The 23,812-nt window shown below is 41.3% G+C and overlaps 1 protein-coding gene across 8 annotated transcripts in view; it reads left to right on the plus strand.

Annotated features, from left to right (window-relative positions):
* Window positions 1-1,431: 1,431 nt before the first annotated feature.
* DTNA (dystrobrevin alpha) overlaps window positions 1,432-23,812 on the plus strand; it is a 94,282-nt gene continuing 71,901 nt past the window's right edge. For 4 of the 8 annotated variants that reach the window (XM_062501459.1, XM_062501468.1, XM_062501476.1 and 1 more), the window contains exons 1-2: window positions 1,432-1,516; window positions 7,287-7,367. In XM_062501459.1, coding sequence (XP_062357443.1) covers window positions 1,432-1,516; window positions 7,287-7,367 — 166 coding nt within the window. The remainder of the gene's footprint in view (window positions 1,517-7,286; window positions 7,368-23,812) is intronic. The other 4 variants (XM_062501503.1, XM_062501493.1, XM_062501511.1 and 1 more) reach the window with 1 other exon arrangement.

A 23,812-nucleotide genomic window follows, 5' to 3' on the forward strand; every position in this document is an offset into this window, starting at 1 on the left:
GACATCTCCAAGCTAGTGAGACACCAGCTACCTCAGATCAGAGGCTGAGTGATATATTAGCTCAGACTTAATGCCATTCTGCACGCATCCCTATCACTCCCAGACAAATGAGAGTAGTTGAATATGAGGTGAACTTGAATATCCCTGCAAAGAGGCTGCATCCATACCCTTTGTCCACTTCCTAGTGAACTGCTGCTCACATCACAAGATGTCCACCATAGATAGCAGAGTCTTTATCAGTATTCTGAGAATTGAATAGGCTATTTGGAAAAAAGCAATTATAATGTACCACTACTTCATTTGAACAGTGCCTTTTGAAAAGGAAAAAACAAGCCACACAACGAAACACCTCTTACATGATTGCCTTTCTGTTTTGGGAAATAAAAGGAAACTGGTTTTCTGTCTTGAGTTCTTTGCTGATTTAGATTTCAGCATCCAGTACTTTTATACTTTTTGTTGTATACATATGGAGGTTTGCGATGAGATATGGTGCAATATTTTTGATTGCAGGCTTCTATAGAACATCTCCTTTATAACCTAGGTAGTGTGATGTTATTTTGCACAGTCTAGTTGAGGATGTAGATTAAAATGCAGGTCAGAAGTTCTAACCAGGCTTGGCAGGCAGGAAGGGATATTGGTTCGACAGGGTAATTACCCATAGGAAGTGGTGATGCTGACACTAGTTTTAATTTTTGAGTGCTGCTAAAGACGTTTATCTTCACTCTGAAAGCTTTAGTCTTTTATGGTTTGAATGCTGGCTGTGAAAGAAACTGTCACTTTTCTCTCTGCTCTATCCAGCAGTAGTGCTCTTCAAAATAGTTGAAGGATTTTTTTCATCTGATAGCAAAAGGAAAATATATTCTTACTTCTGAGTCTTTTTGTGAAACTCATTTAATCAGAGATAAAGTGTCCTGAATTTGAATGAATATTGGGAGAGTCTTCGCTTGGGTAAATAACATGCATTATGTTATGCAGTAGAGATTTAATTGCTGTTGTTTATTTGGTGTTTTTTTTTTGTCTCCTCCACATAGAATTGGCTAGAACATAGTTTTTGAGACTATAAAATAATATCCAAATATTTTATGATTTCTTCTCTCTTACATAATTTAAACTGAGGATTCCTTATTTAAGAAAACCTAAAATGAATTTCAGAGCTTGTGTTATGTAAGCCAGTTAGTTACATCAAGCAGAAAAACTGAACACTGCCTTTGGGAGAGAGGGGTGGAGGGGGGGGAACAAATGCTTGAAAGCAGAGTCCAGAGAATGGAGGACAGTTTGGGGACCAGGTTCTTCACAAACCACGCCACAGAGAGGCTGGCAAAAGGCATCAGATACACGTGGAGCACCAATCAACCTCAAAGGTTCTTCAGAATCAATTTTGGATGCCTATGTACGTATGTTCAATCTGGGAATAATAGTTAATGTTTTCACATGATTTTGTCTTCCAGAATGATTGAAGATTGTGGGAAAAGAGGAAATACCATGGCAGAAAGAAGGCAGCTGTTTGCAGAAATGCGTAAGTACTTCCTGGAAATGTTTTGCTGTGATAGACCAAGCCAGTTGCTATGCAATGTCAGTGAAATTTATGCAAGCTTTCCACCTCAAATCTCCATTGCACAAATGAATATCATGAGAACAAAACTGCATGAAAATGGGCTGATTTGACCAAAGCAGGAAAGAGGGCTTTTCTACATCAGATTTTTTGATTGAATTATTTTAATCAGTAGTTTCTTAAGACAAAGATAGCGGAATACACAGGTTGCAATGAGGAGGGATAAAGGTCTCCAAAAGCTACATCTTTATTTGGAGGTGTCTGTGGTGGGTTGACCCCAGCCAGCTGCCAAACTCCACACACTTGCTTAATCCCTAAGCAGTGGATTGGGAGAGAATATAGGGAGAGCAGAAGCAAGCAAACTCATTGCTTGAGATAAAGACTTAATTAGGTGACAGAAGGAGAAGGAAAAATTACAACAGAAACCAACAGAGGTGGCTATTCCGCACTTCCCAAAAGCAGTCACTTCCCAGCCAGTTGCAGAGCAGTATCTGCCTTGGAAGAAAAAACTCCCCACCCCCCTTCTTTCCCTACCCCAGTTTTATTGCTGAGCATGACACTATATGGTGTGGACTAACCTTTTGGACAGCTGGGCCCCCATCTGTCCTTGCTGTGTCTCCTCCCAGTCTCTTTCCCATCCCCAGACAACTCTGGGAGGGGACAGAGTAGGAAACAAAAAAGCCTGGGTGCTGTGCAAGCACTCTTCAGCAACAGCTGAAACAGCAGTGTGTTATCAACATGTTTTAGCCACAGATCTGAAACCCAGCACCATGCAGACTGCTATAAAGAAAGTTAACTGCATCTCAGCCAGGCACAGTACAGGGAGTCACATGCTTCATACCCCACTTCAGTATAATTTTTTTATAGTTCCTAATGAAGTTCTGTGCTCCCTGCGTGCTAATGTGTGAGGAATGTACCATGCCAACAATGTTTCTGCACTTCTCACAGTCGTCTCTAATTTCTCTTACAACCAGTCCACTGTTTCTCCAGGAAATTCTGTTATATGTCAAGTTTGAGACTGTCACCCTGCTAACTAGATTTACCTGAGTTTTGTGTGTAATTGCTAAGCTTCCTGTTGTTTTTCCCCTGCCACATAGTAAACAATGACAGAGCATCTTCCTGACCTTTGGAGGGATACTAAGATGGGCATTACTGGGATGGAGTTCATGTGCCTAATGAAAGGCCAGGTGTGTGCTGGTGAATTCAAAGTGCTCAGAACTGTTCCCTGGGAGTGAGCCCCATATCTGAGCTCTCCAAATTAGACTTCCCATTCAGATGGCCAGCCAAGAACTTTTTTGGCCCATTCCAGTGTCCACTAGTTCTGTTGTGCCCTTTAAATGTTTTAGTACCACACAGCACTTGCTGTTGTAACTCATGAATGTTTCTCACTGATCTTTCCTCTCTGGTGCCCAGTGACAAGACCTAAGGAAATGGAATGAAGCTGTATCAGGGGAGGTCTAGGGTGGATATTAGGAAAAGGTTCTTCACCCAGAGGGTGGCTGAGCACTGTAACAGGCTTCCCAGGGAAATGGTCACAGCACCAAGCCTGACATTTCAAAAAGCATTTGGACAATACTGTTGGGTACATGGTGTGATTTTTGGGAGTATCCTGTGCAGAGCCAAGAGTTGGACTCAGTGATTCTTGTGGGTCCCTTCCAACTCAGGATGTACAGTATCTTGAACCCTTGGAGGAGGAGGTGGTGTACTTTAGCCAGAATCAGAATATTTGTCCATTATAAGAACATACTGTAGTTCTAATTAGAATTACAGAGGGGCATTGATGTTTTTATCAGCTAAAGTCAGTGGCATAGGTACCATTAATTAACTCAAATTAGTTTTAAATACTCCTAAAATATTTAGGACTTTGCTATGAGGATTTATGGTTTGTTTCCACAACAGTTTTGAAGGCTGTTTTGGTGTTGGATTGTTTTGGAGGAGTTAAGGAGGTGTTGGGAAAATCAGCAGTTGGAGGCAGATGAGGGACTATTTTCCTGTATTGTACACCAGTAGTTATAGTCTACCATTTTCTTCTTTTCACTTTTCTTCTTTCACTTCTCTTTAGTATTTTGGCATATTTACTTCAGTCTGATTTATCTCACATGTGCTTCCCTTTTCTGTTTGCCTGCCTCTGTTCCTCCACCTTCTACATCTGTACACAGAGAAATGGATGTTCCAACTAGGTAAAAAGAGGGGGAAATATTAAGTCTTTGTGGAAAAACTAGATGTATTTTAGCCATATTCATAAAACACTGAACTTCACATTCTGAAAGCCCCTCAGATAGCTCTGTGTGTGGAGGGTGTGCTTCACTGAAACCAGAATTCATCCTGGCATTGGATTCAGCTGTCCCCAGCTGTGTGCAAGCCCACACCCTTAACATGTTCAACAAAAAACATGCGCTCCTGAAGCCATACGTATTGTGGGCCATGTGAAGCTTCTTAATGTTCTGATAGGCATTACCTGTGGTAATAGGTAAACTCCACAACCTGGCAATATCAGAGGAATAAAATATGTTATATAAAGGCTTTTGCCAGTGGTTTTGGTTCTTTGGACCTACATCTGCAAGTTTGTGATTAATATCCCACAATAATTTTACAAAGCGTTCCAGACTACACAAGATAGAAAAGAAGAGGGGAAAAAAAATTCGATTCAACTTTTCAAGCTTTTTTAAGTGGGAGCTTTGTCCTGAACAAGGAATCAAAGGATTTGATTCCGACTTTAAATTTGACCACTGTATTTTGAGGGGTCCAGTTCAACCTTTTTTATTTCCTTTCTTTCAGAAGAGGAATCCTTCTAGTTCCAAATTACAAACTTTTGTGAATTAATATCATAATCATTATCACCTTCTGTAGACTCCCATTGTTAAAGCTTGTCTTACAACTCAGAATGCTCTATTGGACATCAAGCTGCTAGGTCTCAGTCTTGCTTTAGTCTGACCTGACATGCCCATCAGAAGTGATGAAGAGTTCAAAATGTGTATCACTGTTGGCACACATTATCCAGCAAGAAAACAGCAGCCAAAGTTGCAGTGTGTCCCTTTGTTATTTTTGTAAACTGCAAACAGTGTTAGATGATATGAGCATATTCAAAGGAAACAGTGAGGCCTTGCCATTAGGCAGAAGGAAGGAGAGACCACTGGCAATCCTGTAGGGAAGTTAGAGATTTTCTGTCTTCTTTGCCATGCTCAGTCCTGAACATCTTTCCACTTGTTTTTCAGGACTCTCCATCATGTAAGTGATGGCACTTTTCTGCAGAAGCTCTTTGACAAATAGATCTCTGACTGTGGCAAAAATGTGAATCATGACAAAACTAAATTGTCTGTTCCAGGGTCTTACCAGCAACACCTACTCCCCAAATAATACCAAAATAATACCATCCACTGTGTGTGCATATTGTTAAAAAAGGAAACATGGCCTACAAATTTGTTTATTTAGGATTATTACTGCTACCTCAGAAACTCAATGAACCAGAGCCTCACTTTGCTCACTTTGCTTTCAGTCTTTAGATCTTGTTAAAAAGCTGAAGTTTTATAAAGAAGCACTGGAAGTTTATTGGTAGCTTTCACTAAAGTTAAGAGGGGAAAAGTTACATTCATCTTACTTATTTTTCATGTTTAAAAGAAAAAGCTTAGTGTTGCTTTATCCTCCCTTTCACCTGTAAAGAAATTTTCCTAAAGCTGTCAGTGAGATACTAATGGAGAAGGAAAAAAAACTATAAAATTTTAACAATAGAGGATATGATGGAAAAAACTCACAAAAATGCTTCCCATAGCTGATGCTAAGTAATCAAAGGTAATTTCTCCTAAGAGTAGATAGTGTAGCTGGCAAAAGGGAATAGCTGGGAGCCCTGGAAAGACAGTGTGGGAAAATTGTTCAGGGAAAGAGCAGAATCTGGGGAGAATAGAGAGTATCATTCTCATTTTCATATCATAGGCCAGAGTACATTTGAAAGATTTGGGTCTGAAGGATGACATTGTTTAAGAAAGTGTGGGTGACCAATGCTATCACAGGCAGAATGGAAGCTTCAGGCAAGATTTATCAGGGAAGGAAGCCTTGCAATTGAGTCACAAGGTGCAGAAAGGACCCCCCTCACTCTGGAAACTCCTTCTCAGAGAGTAGTTTGAGTAGAGCTCCATCCAGTCCTAGTCCCAGACTTGATCAAGTTTATTTCTTAAGGATTATATAGATGTAATTAATACTTTATATTACTTCATCATGCAGGATTAAGGATAGCAACCCAAATATATTTATAGGAATAAAATAAATATTTATTTAAATTGATGATTATGATAACAATTAAACTAAAATATTTTAATCAAAATTATTTACCAGACAGTATAGATAGTTATAACTAATTATACTGGGCACTATTTATCAAATAAATTATTTCAAAAGTAGCTTGATAATTATAAAGTACAGATTGGTTTTACTAATCCATATCAACACTGTGGGCAAATCTCTTCCACCTGGCCTCAAGGAATAACCTTGAGGGGCATCCCCACTCAAGGGAGGAATTGCTACATACATACCCAAAAGGAGCTTTTGAGAAGTCCCTTCCATTAAAAAATGGAAGTGAGCTTTTATAGTGTAAAGTGACTGACTGTCAGTCAGGTGTTTCTAGGCTACGTGTGCCAGCTCAGCAGCTTTAGGTAAGTTATCAGTACTATCACTTGTTGCTTCCTTTATCAGGAACTTTGTGTGCCACATCCTCGCCAGTGCTGATCTTGTCAGGCAAGACTGTTCTTCATGCCCCCACAAGGTTTAGCTTTGGGATTGTGGAGTCAGGCTGGTCTCAGTATTCCTGAACACCTGAAGCAGCATGATCCACCTTCTCCATTTATCACTAATAACTTAATGCAAATGGGAGAAAAACTGAGCTGTTTACCCTCACTTAGACAGAGTATCCTGCTACAGATGTGGCCATATGTTCAGCAGTTCAGCTGAGAAATCTTAAAGCATTTAGGAAGCTTGTGTAAAAGCAGGGTTGTATTCCACTCCTCTTACATCCTGACTGTACCTTGTTTGGATGAGTTTGTTGGACAGTGTGCCAGGTTCTGCCCCCACACTGGCCCCTGTGTACTGTCCTTGTTTGTGAGGTAGCTGCCACTTAGTTTGTTCCCATCTCTTGGACAGCTGCTTTGGAAATCTTAGTGGATCGTTACGTTGCAGTAGCCAGGGCCAAGCTTTGTGTTGAGCATAGAGCTGATCCTCATAGGTCTCCATCGCAGAGAATACACAGCCACAAAATGGAGAAAGGCCTAATACCCCTTGCCATTGCCCCGTTCTGCAGATTGCCATAAATCTTTATGTTACAACACAGTATGTTTTCCAATTTGGTTTGCTGGCAGTACCTCACTCTGGTGTGGCATGTCAGCTAAAGATACTTGTTATGAGCTTTTTTTGCTGAATATTAAAATTTGACTGAGGTTTTCCCTGCTGTTGGAGCCTGTCCAGTGTGTCTTTTAGCCTGCAGCTTGACCAGATTGTTCTTCAAAGTGACAGACACAGTGAGCTAACTATTCCTTGCCTTCCTTTATAAAATTATTTTAACATTGTAGCTCCTGACATTCCCCTTGTTACTGCTAACTCATCTCTATTTTTTCTGCAGAGGAGAAAGCCTTGAAAATTGTTAAATGGAGGCAGCTCATGTGTCGTCTTTGTTCTCTGGCTTCCCAGCTATCAAAGATACACACAGGTCATATTCCATACAAATGTCACCATTGTTCTCTTCCACTAGGGGCTCAGGATCTGGATCGCATCCGTTTGTCCACCTACCGAACGGCGTGCAAGCTTAGATTTGTTCAGAAGAAATGCAACTGTAAGTATGCCAGCACTTCTTTCACCTGCCATTGTCACAAGCTTTCGCTGCACTCCCCGGTGTCCTTCGCTCCACTGACAAACTGGGACTGTGTGATCTGGCATTGCAAAAGACACTAGTTAGAGTGCCTGCACAGACTTCAAATATTAACCTGTCTACATGAGAAACTTGCCTCCAATATGCCAGGGATTTAGTTATAGAAGGCTGGGTCAGGATACAGGCCACAACTTTAATTAATAAGTATGTTAACTGCATTCTCCTGTGTTCTTGTGAAATAGCATTTGTGAGTGTCAGCAGGGCTCCGCAAATTGAATGCTTTTATAGCAGCTCTGTGAGAAAAATGCTGCTTATAGTCCTCTTCTGTTTAGGGTGCACCAAAGTAAGTGCAATGTTGGTCAGACCCCTCTATTTCCAGTAGTCCAGGTAGACACAGCTCTTCTGAGAGAGTGAGCCTGCTTGTAATCTCTGTGTATGTGTCTTATCTAGGTTTTATTGGGAAATTTCCCACTTGATTAGTGACTTTTTTTAACTTCTCTTCTGAGATTCAGTCTTTTTCCCTTTAACGGCTGCTTTTTCTATTAGCACAGTCATGTGCTGTGAACTTTAAAGGGGAAATTCATATAAAATCTGTAATGGAGTGTATTCTTTCTTCTCCATCCAAAACAGTATGCAATTACTTATACAGGAAGGTTTGGGTGTATGTGCTTTCCACACACCAGCCTAAAAAAATACTCTAACCAAGGGCACTCTTGTCAGCAGTAGCAGTAGGGAGAGGACCAACACAGAGAAACGAGTTTTAGTCCTCACATATAGACTAGAATGACAACCTGGCTATGCTTGTGCTACACACAGTGGTAAGTATGTTTAAAAATGCTCACTGTAGATAGAAATTTAACGCCCTGTTAAGTTCCTAGTTTTGGGGTTACATCTGTCTGTGTTACAGAAATGTTTAGCTTATGCTGTCCAAACATACTGGAGAGGCCAGGTTGTGATGGAAAAATATTTTGGGAAGTATTTACTGTGTTACTAGCCATGGAGCTGATCGTTGAATCACTTGTAGCACACTTCTCATATTTTTAATATGTCCTTAGCTGAAGTATGAATTGAAGGTTTGGTGTTGCATTATAAGCAGTCTGCCAGACACAAAACCCAGGGGGGATTTAGTACCTGCCCAGCAGCTGGCTTCTCCCGTTCAGGAGCAAATGTGTTGAAAGACGCCATTATGTTGTATTCAGTTGTTTATTTTTTAAACCTTGTGTTTAGGAGGATGGCATTTTCACTTCATTTTCATGTTGACAGAATGCAGTAGTCTGAGGTGACAAAAGTATCCAATTAAATGGATGGTGATAGCAAAGTATGTATGCAAGTGCATGCAGAGCAAATGAAAAAAACCTAAGGACTAACAATAGCCTCATTGCTGGGAGTGTCTGGCTGGCTGCAAATATACTGGTTATTAATCTTAATTTTGTGCTTCTTATTTATCAACTGTGATCTGCTTTTTGTGGAACTGTTTGGTTTTCTTCATAGAGAATTAGTGCAGATGCCCTGCAGTTTGCCAACTTGCCATGAGCCAAGTTGCTCGTGGACAGGACTTAGCTTCTGATCTCCACTGATAACCTAGGAGGAGTAATTTGCTGATCTTGTTTAAAGATTTATACTCTCTCAATATCTTCTTAAAGAAAAAAAATTAAAAGGAGAAACTTAAAGTGTCATCCCAAGTATCAGGTTTTGTGAAACTTAAGGAATAATGCCTGCTGCTCTGGAACAGGCTGGATTGTGTGTCTTTTCACCATCAAGTACAGTTTTCTTCTTGTCGTTTTGAGTAGACTGCTTCTCTCTCAGATGGGTTTCCCTTATCAATGGGAAAAGAAGTCATTCATTCACCTGACAGGTATTCAGGCACTGGCTCTCCAAGAAAGAGCTGCTAAACATAGAAACACTGAACTGAGCACTGCCCTTGAAATGGTTAATATCAGAGCTCTGGCTCATGTCAGCTACTGTTGTAGGTTTTTTTCTCCCTACAGATATTGTCATTATGCACCACCCAACAGTAATGAGACAAAAAGGAAAAAGGGGTCACGGGGAAAAAACTGCTGCATCTGAGCTGGTTCATTTAGGGTAGAGTATAACAAGAAGAAGCTCAAAGACAGTTCTGCTCCACTCCCAGTGCATAGCACCTCCTGTCACTCAAGCCATCCTTGTTTTCTTTCAGCTGTGCTCTCCTGCCCTGCCCTGGCACACTGGCCCAGACTTACTAGGGAAAAATTGCTTGGAAAGACTGTATTTGAGGGGTTCTTTTAGAGCTAATTTAATAAATTGCAGAGAGCTGCTCTTGGCTACAGGCTGAAGGTGTATGAGAATGGAAGCAGAGAGCTGCTTTGAGGGCCAGAAGTGTTTGTTCCAAGGAAGGCAGAGCAGAGGCTTTATTAGCACCATCTTTTTTACCCGGAGGTGCCCATTAACATAGGCAGTCATAGGATATCGTTTAACAGGCAGGCACACTTATCACACACAGTGCACTGTTTGTTTCTGCTGCCTTTAATGCACACACAGACACAGGTTCATCTCCTGGCCTCCCTTTGTGAATTTTTCTCTCAGTACAAAAGCTTTTTTTTCTGAAACCTTCAGCAGCAGACTGGGTTTTACTGGCAAACTAGGCAGTGTGCAATGGGAAAAAAATCATATTCTGAGAGCCATTCTCTCTTGCAGAATTTCTCCTGAAATTAGTTAAATTATCTGGGCAAAAATTACAAAGAATATGAACGTTTACCACCTTTTACCAGAATATCACTACATATGTTGCACCTTGAGTACTACCACTGTTTATCAAATAATTTGCTTTGTGAAATTACTTCGTTTTCATAAGAAGAAGATTTCTTTGCAGATATTTAGCCAACAGTCTTCAAAATCGCAAATACAAAACTTTGGGAAAATAGTCCATGTGTGGAAAGTATTTATTGTATAAAAATGTCCCCGGGCATTTTAAAGTGACAGTTTAAATACAGTCATCAAAGTGTGAAAAATCATTATCAGTCACTGCAATTATTTGTCAAACAGGATGGAATTTAATCCAGTCCAGCCTTGTTCGTCAGATGGGCAAGAAATTCTTCTTAAGGACTCATTAAAAAAGTAGATCAATTTGAAAAATCTCTGATGTTATATTTCAAAGAAAAATTCCTGCAAATTTAAGCATTCCTCTTTACCTAAGTTAACACTGCAAATTAATAATAATAGCATTTACAAAGTATTGTTGCCACACCCCTGAGTCTGCTAAGTGCCCACATATGGTATGCAATATGTGACAAAAATCCCAAAAGCAGGAGACATGTGAAATTCTGAATGCAGAAATCCTAAAAGCTGGGAAACCTTGTTAATTCAACACGAATATAAACTAATTTTATGCTTCTTGTTTCTGCTGACAATTTCTAAAGTTGGAAATAATGAAAAGAGAAACTCTGTAGGTAATGTAGGGACTTTTGAGAATGTGATGGGTATAAAAAGAGATAATTGCAGGCTACTTGCTGATTGCTTTGCAGAATTCCTGTAGCAATAGACCTGTTGCAATAGCAATAGTCTTCCCTTAGTTATAAATACCAACACAAGACATAGATGCCTTTTCTGGAAAATAAAAAAAAAAAATGGAAATAAATATTAAAGTATTGAGAGGATATTGAGATTTGGGCATGGATGATTCCAAATAAGTGCAAAGAGTTGTGGACAGATGGACCTTGGAGAACACATTGCTGGTGATTATGTCATCTTGAAATCCCAGAATGTAAAGCCAAGAGTGTGTGAGCTGACTGTGGCCACTTTGCTGGTGAATGGTATACTCTTGGAAACACCAGCATCCTAATCATTTGAGGTTAAATTTCATTATTTGGGTTAATAAAAGTAACTAGGAAGCAGGTACAGAAACCTGATCAAACATGCTTCATGTTTCTTCCAGTCTGTACTGTACAAAATGTACCAAATGGGAATAGCTGACACTTCATCATACAGATTTTCTAAATGTACTCTAAAGGTGGTCCTAGATAGTGCACACTGCAAGAATCAAGGAGGGAGATGGAAAAACTACAGGTGAGCACCGTGAGGTCTGAAACAGTCACGGAACTTGAAAACCATACGAACCAATGTTGCTGCCACCAAGTCGAACAGGAGAGTCTTGTCCTTTACTTAGTTGCCAGTGCATCAGAGCAGGCTTTGGAGCACCTGAGTACATTCTCAGCAAACATAACTCCTGCTCAGCACCCCTTATTACTAGGAAATGCTGTCTTGGCAAGGTTCATTTGCTGCTGTTTGTCCATGATACTCAGACACAGAAGCATCTTAGGCTTTCCTAAAACAAGGATGAAAGATCAATGGCACCAGTTAGATGTATCTCTCAACATTTACCAGTATCTGGAACCACCAAACCCCACAATTTGTAATTATCCCCAGTGATTGTTGTGCAGCTGATTTTTTTTAATACTTCTTTCTCAGTGAATTTATCAACATGCTGAGATGAAATACCGTGTTCACATGCAAATTCCCTCTGGGGTATGGTGAGAACCAGGAGTAGGACATAACAAAATATCATAATTAAAAGCATTATGCTATTACATATCGCTCACTAATACAGAACTGTATGGATGGAAAACTACTGCTGTCCTTGATGAACTATCCTAAATGTGTTGTGAGATCGTTCTGTGATTGTGTCTGCAAAAGCAGACTTTACTGATTTCCCTAGTTCGGAATAAATCATTGGCAGTTGAAAGTGATAGTGATGGTGGCTTAATTAATGCAGGCAAAAAGGGAGCTTGTTTTTCTGGCAGTTTAATCTCAACACCTTAGGGTGTTGGTGTCTTTGTTTCTCCCTTTAATATTGTTCAGTGTGAGTGATTTTATTTTTTATTTTAATTCTTTTGGCCTATCCAGGTTGTAGTAAAGCAGGTTCCACATAGGGAGCACATCTGCCATGACTGTGATGGAAACGTGTCCAAGGCAGTCTCCTCCACCTTCACCTTCTCTTTGCTCTGCTTCCTCTGGGCTTCTGTAGTCACAGCTGAGACATGTAGGCATGTCAGCTTAATTTCCATACATGCTTTTGGGTGCTTCCCTGATCTGATCTGCCTTCTTACATTCGTTTTAAGTTAGGATAATTTCTCCCCTCCTGAAATGTAATAATTTCCTAGTGACAATGAATGACAGTTACTGTAAATACATTATTTTTAGGTGCTTTTCGTAAAGCTCTTTTTTGCCTGTACTCTTTAGACCTCCTGTAATGCTACAGCAAGCTGCTGAAAATGGCTTTGTCCTAGAAACTGACAATCTGGGTATGAAATTATGAGATCAGCCTGTATGAGCTACTGGCCCCCATTATCACGGCAAGCACGTTTTTTTTAAGTTATTTTATTTGACCTAAATAAATTGCTATGGTTTGGGGTTTGACTGTACTTTTTCTGTGCTGTGCTGACACTTCATATATCATTTTATCCCATTCCATTCAACATGCCATTCACCACAAAATGAAAAGTCACAATATCTGGTACTTGTCATAAAAGGAAAGGATAAGTAAGTCTTGGTTCCACACTGGAAATGGTGCGTGACCTTTGTGTTATCCAGTGGCTGGGGAAGTTAACAGGGCATCCAGGTTCAACTTTCTTCTTCTGCACGAGAAAACATGTGCTGATCTTACACATCCAAAAGAGTTCCCTAAACACAAAGCTAGAGGACACTCACAGGTGTTCCAGTCTGTCCTGCTGATGTTTAACCACGAAATGCTTCATCTTTCCATGCTGATTGATTTAGGACCATGTAACTGCTTCTCTTTACTCAAATGAGACCTCTTGCCAGTGTAGTATAAAAATATTTGTCCTTTGACTCAGTGAGTATTGATTTTCTCAAATGTGAAACAGAGTGCACAACAAATGGTGCAAAGGTGCAAGAATCCCATGAAGATCCCTGCCATGGAAGGAAGGTATTCACAGTCACTGTCCTGCCTTTTACATCCCAAGAGCTGTATAGCCCATGCAATTTTGTACATGCCCTTCTTTTCTCAGGAAAACTTACCATCAGAAAAAGAGCCAATAAATTATGATGGTTTACAGAATTTTTTAGATTAAATAATGTAATCCTTCATCCCTGTAGTTTCCATGGTTAGTGCTGTGTTCTCATTGTTGGGTTTTATCCTGTTTCTCATTTCATTTGGAAGCAATAAAGCGCAAGATAGTTTCAGGCTGGGTCACAGAGCAATCAAACTGAATGACAGGCAGTGTTGCCTGCTTGAGAAGTGCAAAAGGTCTGCTTGGCTGCAATTTGAAACAATCTGCCTCTTGAATTTGTGATCGTGGGATTCTCATATTCTTCTAAGCCCTGTGTGATGAGTCTTATATGAAATTTGTTTAAAATCCTATAATTTGGAAAGAAAACCACCATTTTTTGCATTCTTATTTTTGTTTTTCATTGTTGACCACCTTGGATATTCTATGATCTGCTTATTACTGTTACATAAGGGTAGACGCTGGAAATACTACCTGTGTTCTCTGTTTTCTATTTTAATGAAAGCCAAGCTTTAAAAGTTCCCTTACAGTGAGTAACATTATTCATATGGCTCCAAGAGATACAGCTTTTAAAAAAAGCCACTCTATATTGCAAGAGTCATGATACCATTGTGTAAGTTACTAATTCTGGTATCCTGCAGTATTTGAAGAATGGAAAGAGAGATGAGTTAATGATTTTAAAAACTTTTTTGTTCCTTTGTCTTCACCAACGACTTAAGAGACTAAATGCTTCTGGAATTGCTAGTACTGTTCCATATGGGTTTCCAGGCAACTATGGAAAAAGGATGCATATATTATACATTCTTCATTATGCATCAATTATTTAATCAAAAGTTCAAAAGGGCTTGATTTAGCATATTCCCTGCAGACAAATCCTTAGTCTGTAAGTGTTCACTCAGAGCACAATATCCTGAAAATAGATTCAGATTTTCTTTTCCTTTCAACTGTAAAAGTTTATTAATATGCTTGACAATCATAATAGCTGTTAGAGAGCTGGCATATAACCTGTATATATGCCATGTGCATTGAGGGACTGATGTTCAGTCTTCAGTGTTAGCATGAAGTGTACTCTTGTTATGTAAGAGTCTTGCATTATCTCAGATGTCCCTGAGTATTTGCTCTTAAAGGCTGCCACTGCAAGTCTGCCTCATCCAAGACTGAGACAAGAACCATTGGATATTTGGAATTCATTTTAAAGTCAAATAGTGGAACAAAGATATGTACCTTAAAACTCTTACATTCTCTTGCTTAGAGATTGATTTTTCAAACATAGCCATGATCCCAAGTGGCTCCTGTTGAAAACAGGAGTTGCAGAAGATTGTCAGCTAATATTATTTTGTCCTTTAAAGAGTAAAATGACTGATTTGACTTTCTGTAAGTCAGAAGTTGACAGACACATGGCCTACGTCACATCACAAGTATACCTAGATGCTGCCCTCTGCTACACAGGTGGCACAGTTCTGCCTGAATGCAGACAGCTTTTGTAATTGGATCATAGCTGAAAATCTCTTCCTACTGACTTCCTGAACTCTGTGAAGACTGCCATTCACTGTGATATTTCTGATTGCTTTCCTGATGAACATGTAAGGTTGGACAGTCTGTTCTGTTCCCTGCTCATGTCTCTGAACATCTGCTGCTGGTAATAGTCTTCACTCACCTTTGCCTGGCAGCCTTTGGCTTAGCTTCCCTAAGCCAGAAAGTTCTTGTATCCTATTTCACATTGGTCCTCTTAATAAATACTTACAGCAAAAGAATTTTTTAAATTATTAGTATTAGTATTAGTATTAGTATTAGTATTAGTACTATTTTGGTAATCTTGTAGGCAGTCTATAATGGAAACAAACCAATACCTTGGTGATCACAGAATCACTGTATTTTCCGATTCTCTGCATGAGAGCTTTTTCTTCTTTCACCCTCATGTTTTCCCTCAATCTGTAGATGTGTTTTTAAGTCTCCTTCACTATTTCCTAGTTCCTTCTTCAGCTTCATGTCACATCTGTGGCATTTGCTTTATCTCTGACTTCCCTGCAACCTTCATTCACTTGTGTCTGCCCTCTCTTTTCCTGTTATTCTCTTAGTTTCAAGAACCTTTTTTTCAGGCAAGCCCTCTCTTACACTTGAGCCTTTGCTCCCTTTCCTTGGGCTGTTCTGGTCTGTCCTGTTTGGGTCTTTTGCTGGATCTGCCCTGATGTCACATGAGCACCTCCATAATGTGTCAGAGTGCATTAAGCAGTGTGACTTAATGCCTGTCACATATGGGTCATTCTTTCAGGGCTTTTTATGTATGACATCCTGTTTATGTGGCAAGGGGGAAAAGAAGTAACAAGTCAACTCTGGAGCAGTTATCAGTGAGTTTGGTGATTGTGTTCCTTTGTTCCAAAGGAACATCTTCATCTTGAAGCCCTGTATCTCTGTTCTGGACTCGAAGCAGTTATTCTTGAGGAGTCATACACGAATCAGTCCTTACATGTTTGTTTTCTGTAGAAACTAAGGGACAGTTTTTATGTACTTAAAGTTTCCTGACAGGATAAACTGGGCTATTTTGCCCAATATGTGTGTTGTAGCATTGCATTCACAGAATTATTTCGGTTGGAAAAAACCTCCAAGATCATCAAGTCCAACCTTTGACCCATCACTGTTTTGTCAACTAGACCAAAGCACTTAGTACCATGTCCAGGCATTTCTTGAACACCCCCAGGGGTGGTGACTCCACCAACTCACTCTCTGTGGAGCCTGTTCCAGTGCTTAATAGCCCTTTCAGTAAGTTCCTTCTCCTGTTTTTAACTCCTTCTCCATTGCATCTGCCAAGTTGGGAATTTTGCTGAACATTTTTTACCCTGGTTTTTAAGCCAACAGTCAGCTCAGGAGAAGGAGTAGGCACTACACAGTAGTGTGTAGGCACTACACAGATTTCCCCTCCTTAACCACACAGTCTGTGCCATCTTCCTGCCTAAACAGTGGTATCCATCACAACCTGACACAGAAACTCTGATCTATCTCCAGCCATTCCTCATTCCTGTCTCCAGTAACTTCTGCAAATAAGCCCACTGTGGAGCCAGCTACAGCCAGTGGTGAAATTTCTCAGCGATTATGGGATTCTTCAGGGAGAAGACATCAAACAGTCCCCAGAAGGAAAATCATAATGTGGGAACTGATATCATTTCTGTTATAATTCTCTCTTCCTGTAATTCCCGTGCATCAAAAGTTTGTGTATCTCTAGTAATAAAGATCAACTTCATAACACCCAGAATATTCAGAGAGAAGCTTTAACTTAGCCATTATATCATATTTTAATGCATCTAGTTTTATTTTCATTAATTCTTAGTGGAAGATTTCATACAGCAAGTATCTGGTATGCCAGGGTGAATTGTGAAAACAGAAGACGTTGGCTATAAAAATAATTTCCTACTTTTATAAGTGTGAAGAGACTGCACAATATAATGTCCTCAGTGAGTATTGTTATTAATACAGTTCTGGGTCTCTATACAATGAACATTCAGCTTCCTGGCACTAATATTTGTGATATACAATGGCTTCACAGAGGCCATTTTCTTTGTGCTGAATCAAGGCATTCCTAGGCTGAATTCAGACTGAGTTGTATCTGTGATACTATTTTTGTCTGCAGAGGCTTTCTACCAGGGTGTTTGGCCCTTTAACCGAGAGAAGTGTAGGCTAATTCCACAGAAGTTCTCTGTCTGCTCAGCCTTTCTTTATCCATGTGGATGGATAGATGGATGTCTCCTTTCCTGACAGGGAGTAAATTGAAAGTAACTCTGTTGAACTCATTGACATCACTATGGCACAAAGGAAAGAATGAATCAGTCTCTCAATGTGTATTGTTTGAGGAGGTTGAACTCAATTTCTGATAAATGAAGTTGACACTAGTATCATACTGCATCTCTTGTAAAGGTCCTGATCTTCCTCAAGCTTAATTTTCCACAGTTCATTCATCTCTATTTTGCCTTGAAACTCTTTATTTTGTCTTGGATTTGCAGGATATCTTTAAGGACTATGTGTGTAAAATAAAGGATGACAGATAAGTGGCCATGTACATTGAGACTCTTACTCCATCTAGGGGCCCTGACAACATCATTAAAGAGCTTCTGTCACACACAGGGGGAAGGATACATGTGTGAAACTTCACTTAAATCTCATTTATCTGCCATTTCACATTCTGCAGTCTTGTTGCCTTTCTCAGTGTTGCTGATTGTTGAGCTATGTTTGCATTAACTGGAACTTTTCTCCTTGGCCTAGTCTTTATTTCCTCAAGAGATGTGGCATTTTAGAACATGGTATTTTAAGGGGAGACACTGCAGGTGCCTTTTGGTTTGGGAATCCTGGTTATTGAGGGAATCAGCTGGGGAAGTGAAGCACTGATCCACTCTTGCAGAAGACATTGTTTTGAATGTGAGTAATGTCAGGAGAGAAAATCTGGAAAGACTGTGTGAACACACAGAGTTTAGTCAAATAGTCTGGATAGTTTCTCTGAATAAGAGGCTGTCTACTCAAATGAAATTGATACTCCAGAAATGGATACCAGATACCAGGATCCATCTTTTCCCTCTTTCCAAGCTGATTATAGCTCATATTCCAGAAGATTTTGTGGCAAATAAACTATATTGTTTTCAAATGTAATACATTATTAAATACCTATAAAAGCTGGAACCTATGACAGTAATTAGCATCTTGATTACCAATCTCAGCAAAAGGTCAAATAAGATCAGTCTGAACTGACCTTATGACTTCAGGCATAAGATGCTTTTTCCCAAAGTTCTGTGTGTCACATGAATGTCCTGCTTCATAGCAGTGCTCTTGTTCTCAACAGCTGAAGTTGCTGCTGGGATTTTATCCCAGGAACCCCCTGAACTGAACCAAACTCTTCAGAAGAAACATATGTTAATAATCTTTAGTATGTCTCTTCTGCTCTGGAGATGAAAAATGCAGTTGTGGTATCAGACTGTTTACCCGAGCATTAAGTTCTGCTTAAGAATTTTTCTAATTATTTTTAATAGATGAAAACGTTGTGGGTCAAATTCAGTCCACATTGCATGGGAAAATATTTAAATTAATAGAATAAGGATCAGGTTAAGAATTTGCATATATATAAAATATCACATCTTGTATATTCAAGAAGGTACACAATTCATCTTCCATTAGTATTCTGTACCTTGTCTGCCCGACCCTAAATGATTTTGAAAAATACTAAAGAAAACAAAGTAATCATGGATCACACTCTGAAAAACAGGATGTAGGCCAAAGAGGCCTTTTGTTTTCAAGCAATTCTAAATGCATAATAGGTGCTCATTCTTTCTCGACCTTTGTGATAGGACTGAACCTTAAAGGTTGATAATGTAATCTCAACTTGTTTTCTGTAGCTATTAGGTAAGAAATTATTGTAAAAAACTGTTAAATCCCATTTTCCCTTATCATCACAGGCTATTTTTTAAAGGAAACAGTAGTTAATATGAGACTGGGGATAACACCATATATCCTAAAGCCGTTAACGTGCAGTGCTTCAAAATTAATGAAAAACGTGAATAACCCAATTTGTTAACATTTGCATTCACTCTATGATTGTTTTTGGCTGTTAACAGTGCCAAGCAAGCTGTAGTACTCCTGTGACATGGGGAGTCATTTGGGGGATGGATGGATGGATGGAGCTGGCAGCAGTTGTATCAGAGGGAAAAAGGAAATTATTGATGGAAGAAAGATGTGGTCTGAGTCAGACTTGGCATTTGAAGAAGAAGAGAGAGATGAAGATGTTACATTTGAAGAAGAGGAGAGAGATGAAGATGTTATCGCTGTAATAAGGGCATCCAGCATGAAGACATTCTGCCTTTTCCACCGGCCGGGTTTGGCATTGGTATTGTTTGCCTGTCACCCGTGGTTGCCTGTACGGGACATCCACACACATCCACACACATCCACACACATCCACACACATCCACACACATCCACACACATCCACACAGCCGAATGTGCGTGCACGGAGCCTCCATCCGGCTGAATGCAGAGACAAGGCCATTTTCGGCAGACAGCGGTGGGGATGCACAGCCTCTGATCCGCCTCTCTCACTGTGCCAGGAGAGAGTTAAAGCGCTGGAGAGAATGTGGCTGTGTTTAAAATGCACCCAGGAGTGCCATCCTGTGGCGAGGAGCCGGCTGGAGCGGGCGCGGGCGCGTCTGTCCCGCGTCCCGTCCCGTCTGTCCCGCATCCCGTCCCGTCCCGTCTGTCCCGCGTCCCGTCCCGTCCCGTCTGTCCCGCATCCCGTCCTGTCTGTCCCGTGTCCCGTCCCGTCCCGTCTGTCCCGCGTCCCGTCCCGTCTGTCCCGCGTCCCGTCCCGTCTGTCCCGTGTCCCGTCCCATCTGTCCCGTGTCCCGTCCCGTCTCTCCCGTGTCCCGTCCCGTCTGTCCCGTGTCCCGTCCCGTTCCGTCTCTCCCGCGTCCCGTCCCGTCTGTCCCGTGTCCCGTCCCGTCCCGTCTCTCCCGCGTCCCGTCCCGTCTGTCCCGTGTCCCGTCCCGTCTCTTCCGCGTCTCCTCCCGTCTGTCCCGTGTCCCATCCCGTCTCTCCCGTGTCCCGTCCCGTCTCTCCCGCGTCCCGTCCCGTCTCTCCCGCGTCCCGTCCCGTCTGTCCCGTGTCCCGTCCCGTCTCTTCCGCGTCTCCTCCCGTCTGTCCCGTGTCCCATCCCGTCTCTCCCGTGTCCCGTCCCGTCTCTCCCGCGTCCCGTCCCGTCTGTCCCGTGTCCCGTCCCGTCTCTTCCGCGTCTCCTCCCGTCTGTCCCGTGTCCCATCCCGTCTCTCCCGTGTCCCGTCCCGTCTCTCCCTCTCTCTCGCACCATCTGAGCTGCGACAGACCAGCAGTGCTCGCACGCCGCTTTGCTTCTCTGGAAATTTTTTTTTCAGGGTCACCAGATTTGTGCTTTACAAACTGACCTGAGAACTCAAATGCAAGGCAAGCTGACCTTTTTTAAGAGAAATGAGAAAGGTGTTGTGTGTCGTACATACCTATTGACCAACTCTTGTTACCTCATGTCCTGGTTTAGGGCAAATTTGGGAAGAAACCTCTGAATGGGGTCCCTCTGGGAAAGAGATTTAATTAGTTCCTCCCTCAACTGGTTCGGGGAAAAATATTTTCTCAGAGAGAAGTGGGAAAAAAAATGTTTATTTAACAGGCAAAGCACTCCCCAGCACGAAAATGAACAATACTAAACAGCAAAACCCCTCGCTGCTCCAAAGAGATGGCAAATTCAGCAAAGTCCCTTCCGTGGGTTGCAGCCCGGCTCACTCAGTCTGTTCTTAGTCCATCCAGAGCTGGGAAATGCCCAGGCCAGGCCTGGTGGGACACAGGTGTGAGCTCCTGGTGTTCTTTTGGGTTTTCAGTCCAGAACAGGTTTGAACAATTCCAAGAAAAAGGAAAAGAAACCACAGTCCAGGGAACTTTACCTCAGCTAGCCAGAAACTAGCCAAGAGCAAAGAAGAGCTCTGTCCTGCTATCCACTGCAGACTGCACAGTCTGTGTGAAGGATGCAGAGGAGCAAGTGCAGTCTCTGATAACAAACTCTGCACCTCTTCTCTCCCCCTTCACTACTGGAACCAGCCTTAAGGCTGCATAAGTCAATATCCAACACCAACAGAACAGATGACTGCGGATAGAAGCATCATAAAGTCACACCAAGATACCTCATGAGTTCTTTGGCTGTTTGAAAGCTGCCTACATACATCCTTTTGTAGGAACTAGTAAGTCAGACTGAGGCCTGATCACACGGTGCCTCAAATAAAGCATTTCTCATTAAAATAGTTCTGTAGTGGATCACAAGAGTAATAGAGACACAGTCTAGAAATACCATTGTCTTAGGGTGGTTAGAAAGTTTCTGACTATGGAATACATGTAGCAATAGGTCTGCTATTTGCATGTTGGTCTTTAATTCATTAATACGTTTAACTCTTAAAGTAAGAAAATTATGTGAAATCAATGGATTCTAAGCCATTGTTGTTGACTTAACAGGGGCAGAGTTTTAATTTTTTCCTAGTTGTCGTCAACATACTAAGAAGCTTAGAGTTAAACTTTTTATTATTTCATTTTATATATGTCATACTTTGTTCATAATTTCAAATAAATTATTTCAAAGCACATTTTTTAAAAAAAGGAAACCAGCATCTGGGTGACAAGTAGATGACAACAGTTTCCCAGCCCAGCACTCAGGGTGGATCACCCACTGTTTCCTTTTGCAGAATTGACTGTCATTAGTGCTGGTCCTTGGAGAGACTGATGGCTCACCCACAGAGAGCCCTTCAGTCTTACGTTAAATATAGGTAAGGCAAGATGGTCAGGAATTGACAGCAGGGGAAGAAGGAACTTCTATTACAAATTAATGTTTTGAAGAAAAATTTTACTGGAGATCTTTACACACTCATGTACCATGGTGGATTTGTCAGGTACCATACTAAAAAAGACCACATTTCAATGTATTGTTAGCCTAATGATTATTCCTCATTAGTAATACTTGATCAAAGTTCTGTAGTGATCAGAATCCCAGGAGGTTTTAGAATAACTCAATTTTACCTTCTGGGCACAACATAGGTAGAGTATAATAGGATGTCAGCCCAGGTATGCAGACAGGGGAACCTTTAAAACTTTCCCTAAATTTTCAGCGCCTCAGTTGTACACATTGTGTCCTGCAGATTTCCGAGCAACCAGCAGCCAGGTTTGGCACCCACTCAGGAATGTCTTCTCTGTGCATGCAGTGTGCAGCTGTCTGGCTTATGCACAGACTACCCAGCTCCTGATGGCTGGGGCATCACTTGTCACACGTGGCATCACAGGGACAGGTGATCTGTGTGAATCCAGTGAGTCCACATGCAGCTTACTTACTTCATATGCACGCTGGTCGAGGAATAAGATGCTTCTGTTAGCTGCTCTAAATGTTTAGTTCCTAACCCGGGCACTCCTCCTCACCACTGGGATGGGCAGGTAGAAGTGGATAGCGTTATTCCAGCTTCCTGCTGAGCCAGTGCACACCACACACCTGTACAGTCTCACAGCACAGGCAGCAAGGTGAGGAGGAGGACCTTCAAGGAAAAGCTAAAGGGAATACCTGAGTACATGCAGTGCTGTGAAGGCCCGCAGTACACCTCACACAAAACCTCTTGAGGATGTGAAGGACTCTTTCTCAAACATCCAAGAAGCCTCAGGGTAGGCTCTGTGTTTTTTTATTTATTACATGTGTTAGAGAAGGGCCTTGGAGCACAGTGTACTTGAGTAATGATTTCAGAGAAAAGCCAGTGAGGCAACACTGACTCCTTTCCACTAAGAGTTGCTGTGTTTTTGCAGTGTAGGTTCATGATCAAATAGGAACATCACAGAATCAATGAACTTGGCAGGGTCTTCTGGAGATAAAAGGGTCAGCTACAGCAGGTTGCTCAGAGTTTTGTCCTGCTCAGGTTTGATTATTTTCAAGGATGGAGACTCCACAGCCTTTGTGGGCAATATGACACTGTTCAAAAATCCTCACAGGAAAAAAAATCTTTTTCTTACATTTAAATGATTTCCTGTATTTTAATTTGTGCCTGTTTCCTTCAGTCCTTTCATTGTCCTATCCCTAAGAAGAGTGTGGCTCCATGTACTCTACTCCCTTGCATTGGATCATGGAATCATAAAATGTCTTGGGTTGAAAGGGACATTAAAAATCATGTTGTTCTAACCCCCTTCCGTGGGCAGCTATGCCTTCCTGTAGACCAAGTTGCTCAAATCCCCATCCATGGGGATGACCCATCCCCATTCTGTCCTTGAACACTTCCAGGGATAGGTCATCCGCAACTTCTCTGGGCAACCTGTTCCAGTGCTTCACCACCCTCACAGTGAGGAGTTTCTTCTTAATATCAGATATTTGGGCTGTGAGTAGTCTGGGCATGCCAGACCATGTAGAATGACAACTGTCACCAGATGTACCAGGCCAAAGGGTACCTCATTTTAGCCCAGAGCAGAAGCAACACCCTGGTCCATTTTCTTTTTCATGTAATTTGGTATCCAGGGAGTGTAAAAATCTGCAAGCCTTCATTGCTGTCACTTGGATCTACACAGTAGTGGGATGTGCAGGTAAAGCTCTTGGTGATCACACTACAGCTGACTGATCTGAGGGGCAGCAGGTGTAGTTTGTAGGGAAAACATGCCTTAGTTAGTCCTCTGTTACCTGCTTGGCAGCAGGAGAGAGGTATCCAAACAGGAAATGTGAATAACCTCCCAGGGCTTCTTAGCAATAACGATGACAAATGGCTCCAATACCCTAATTTGTGATGGGTTCATAGATTCTAATAAAAAAAACCCGAAGAATCATCTAACATATTTTATAATATTTTTAGGATTGTTAGACAAGGAAGCATAAATCTTTCCTTTAATGAAATCCACCTC

This window comes from Cinclus cinclus, chromosome 1 (genome assembly GCF_963662255.1).
Source record: "Cinclus cinclus chromosome 1, bCinCin1.1, whole genome shotgun sequence".
NCBI lineage: Eukaryota > Metazoa > Chordata > Aves > Passeriformes > Cinclidae > Cinclus > Cinclus cinclus.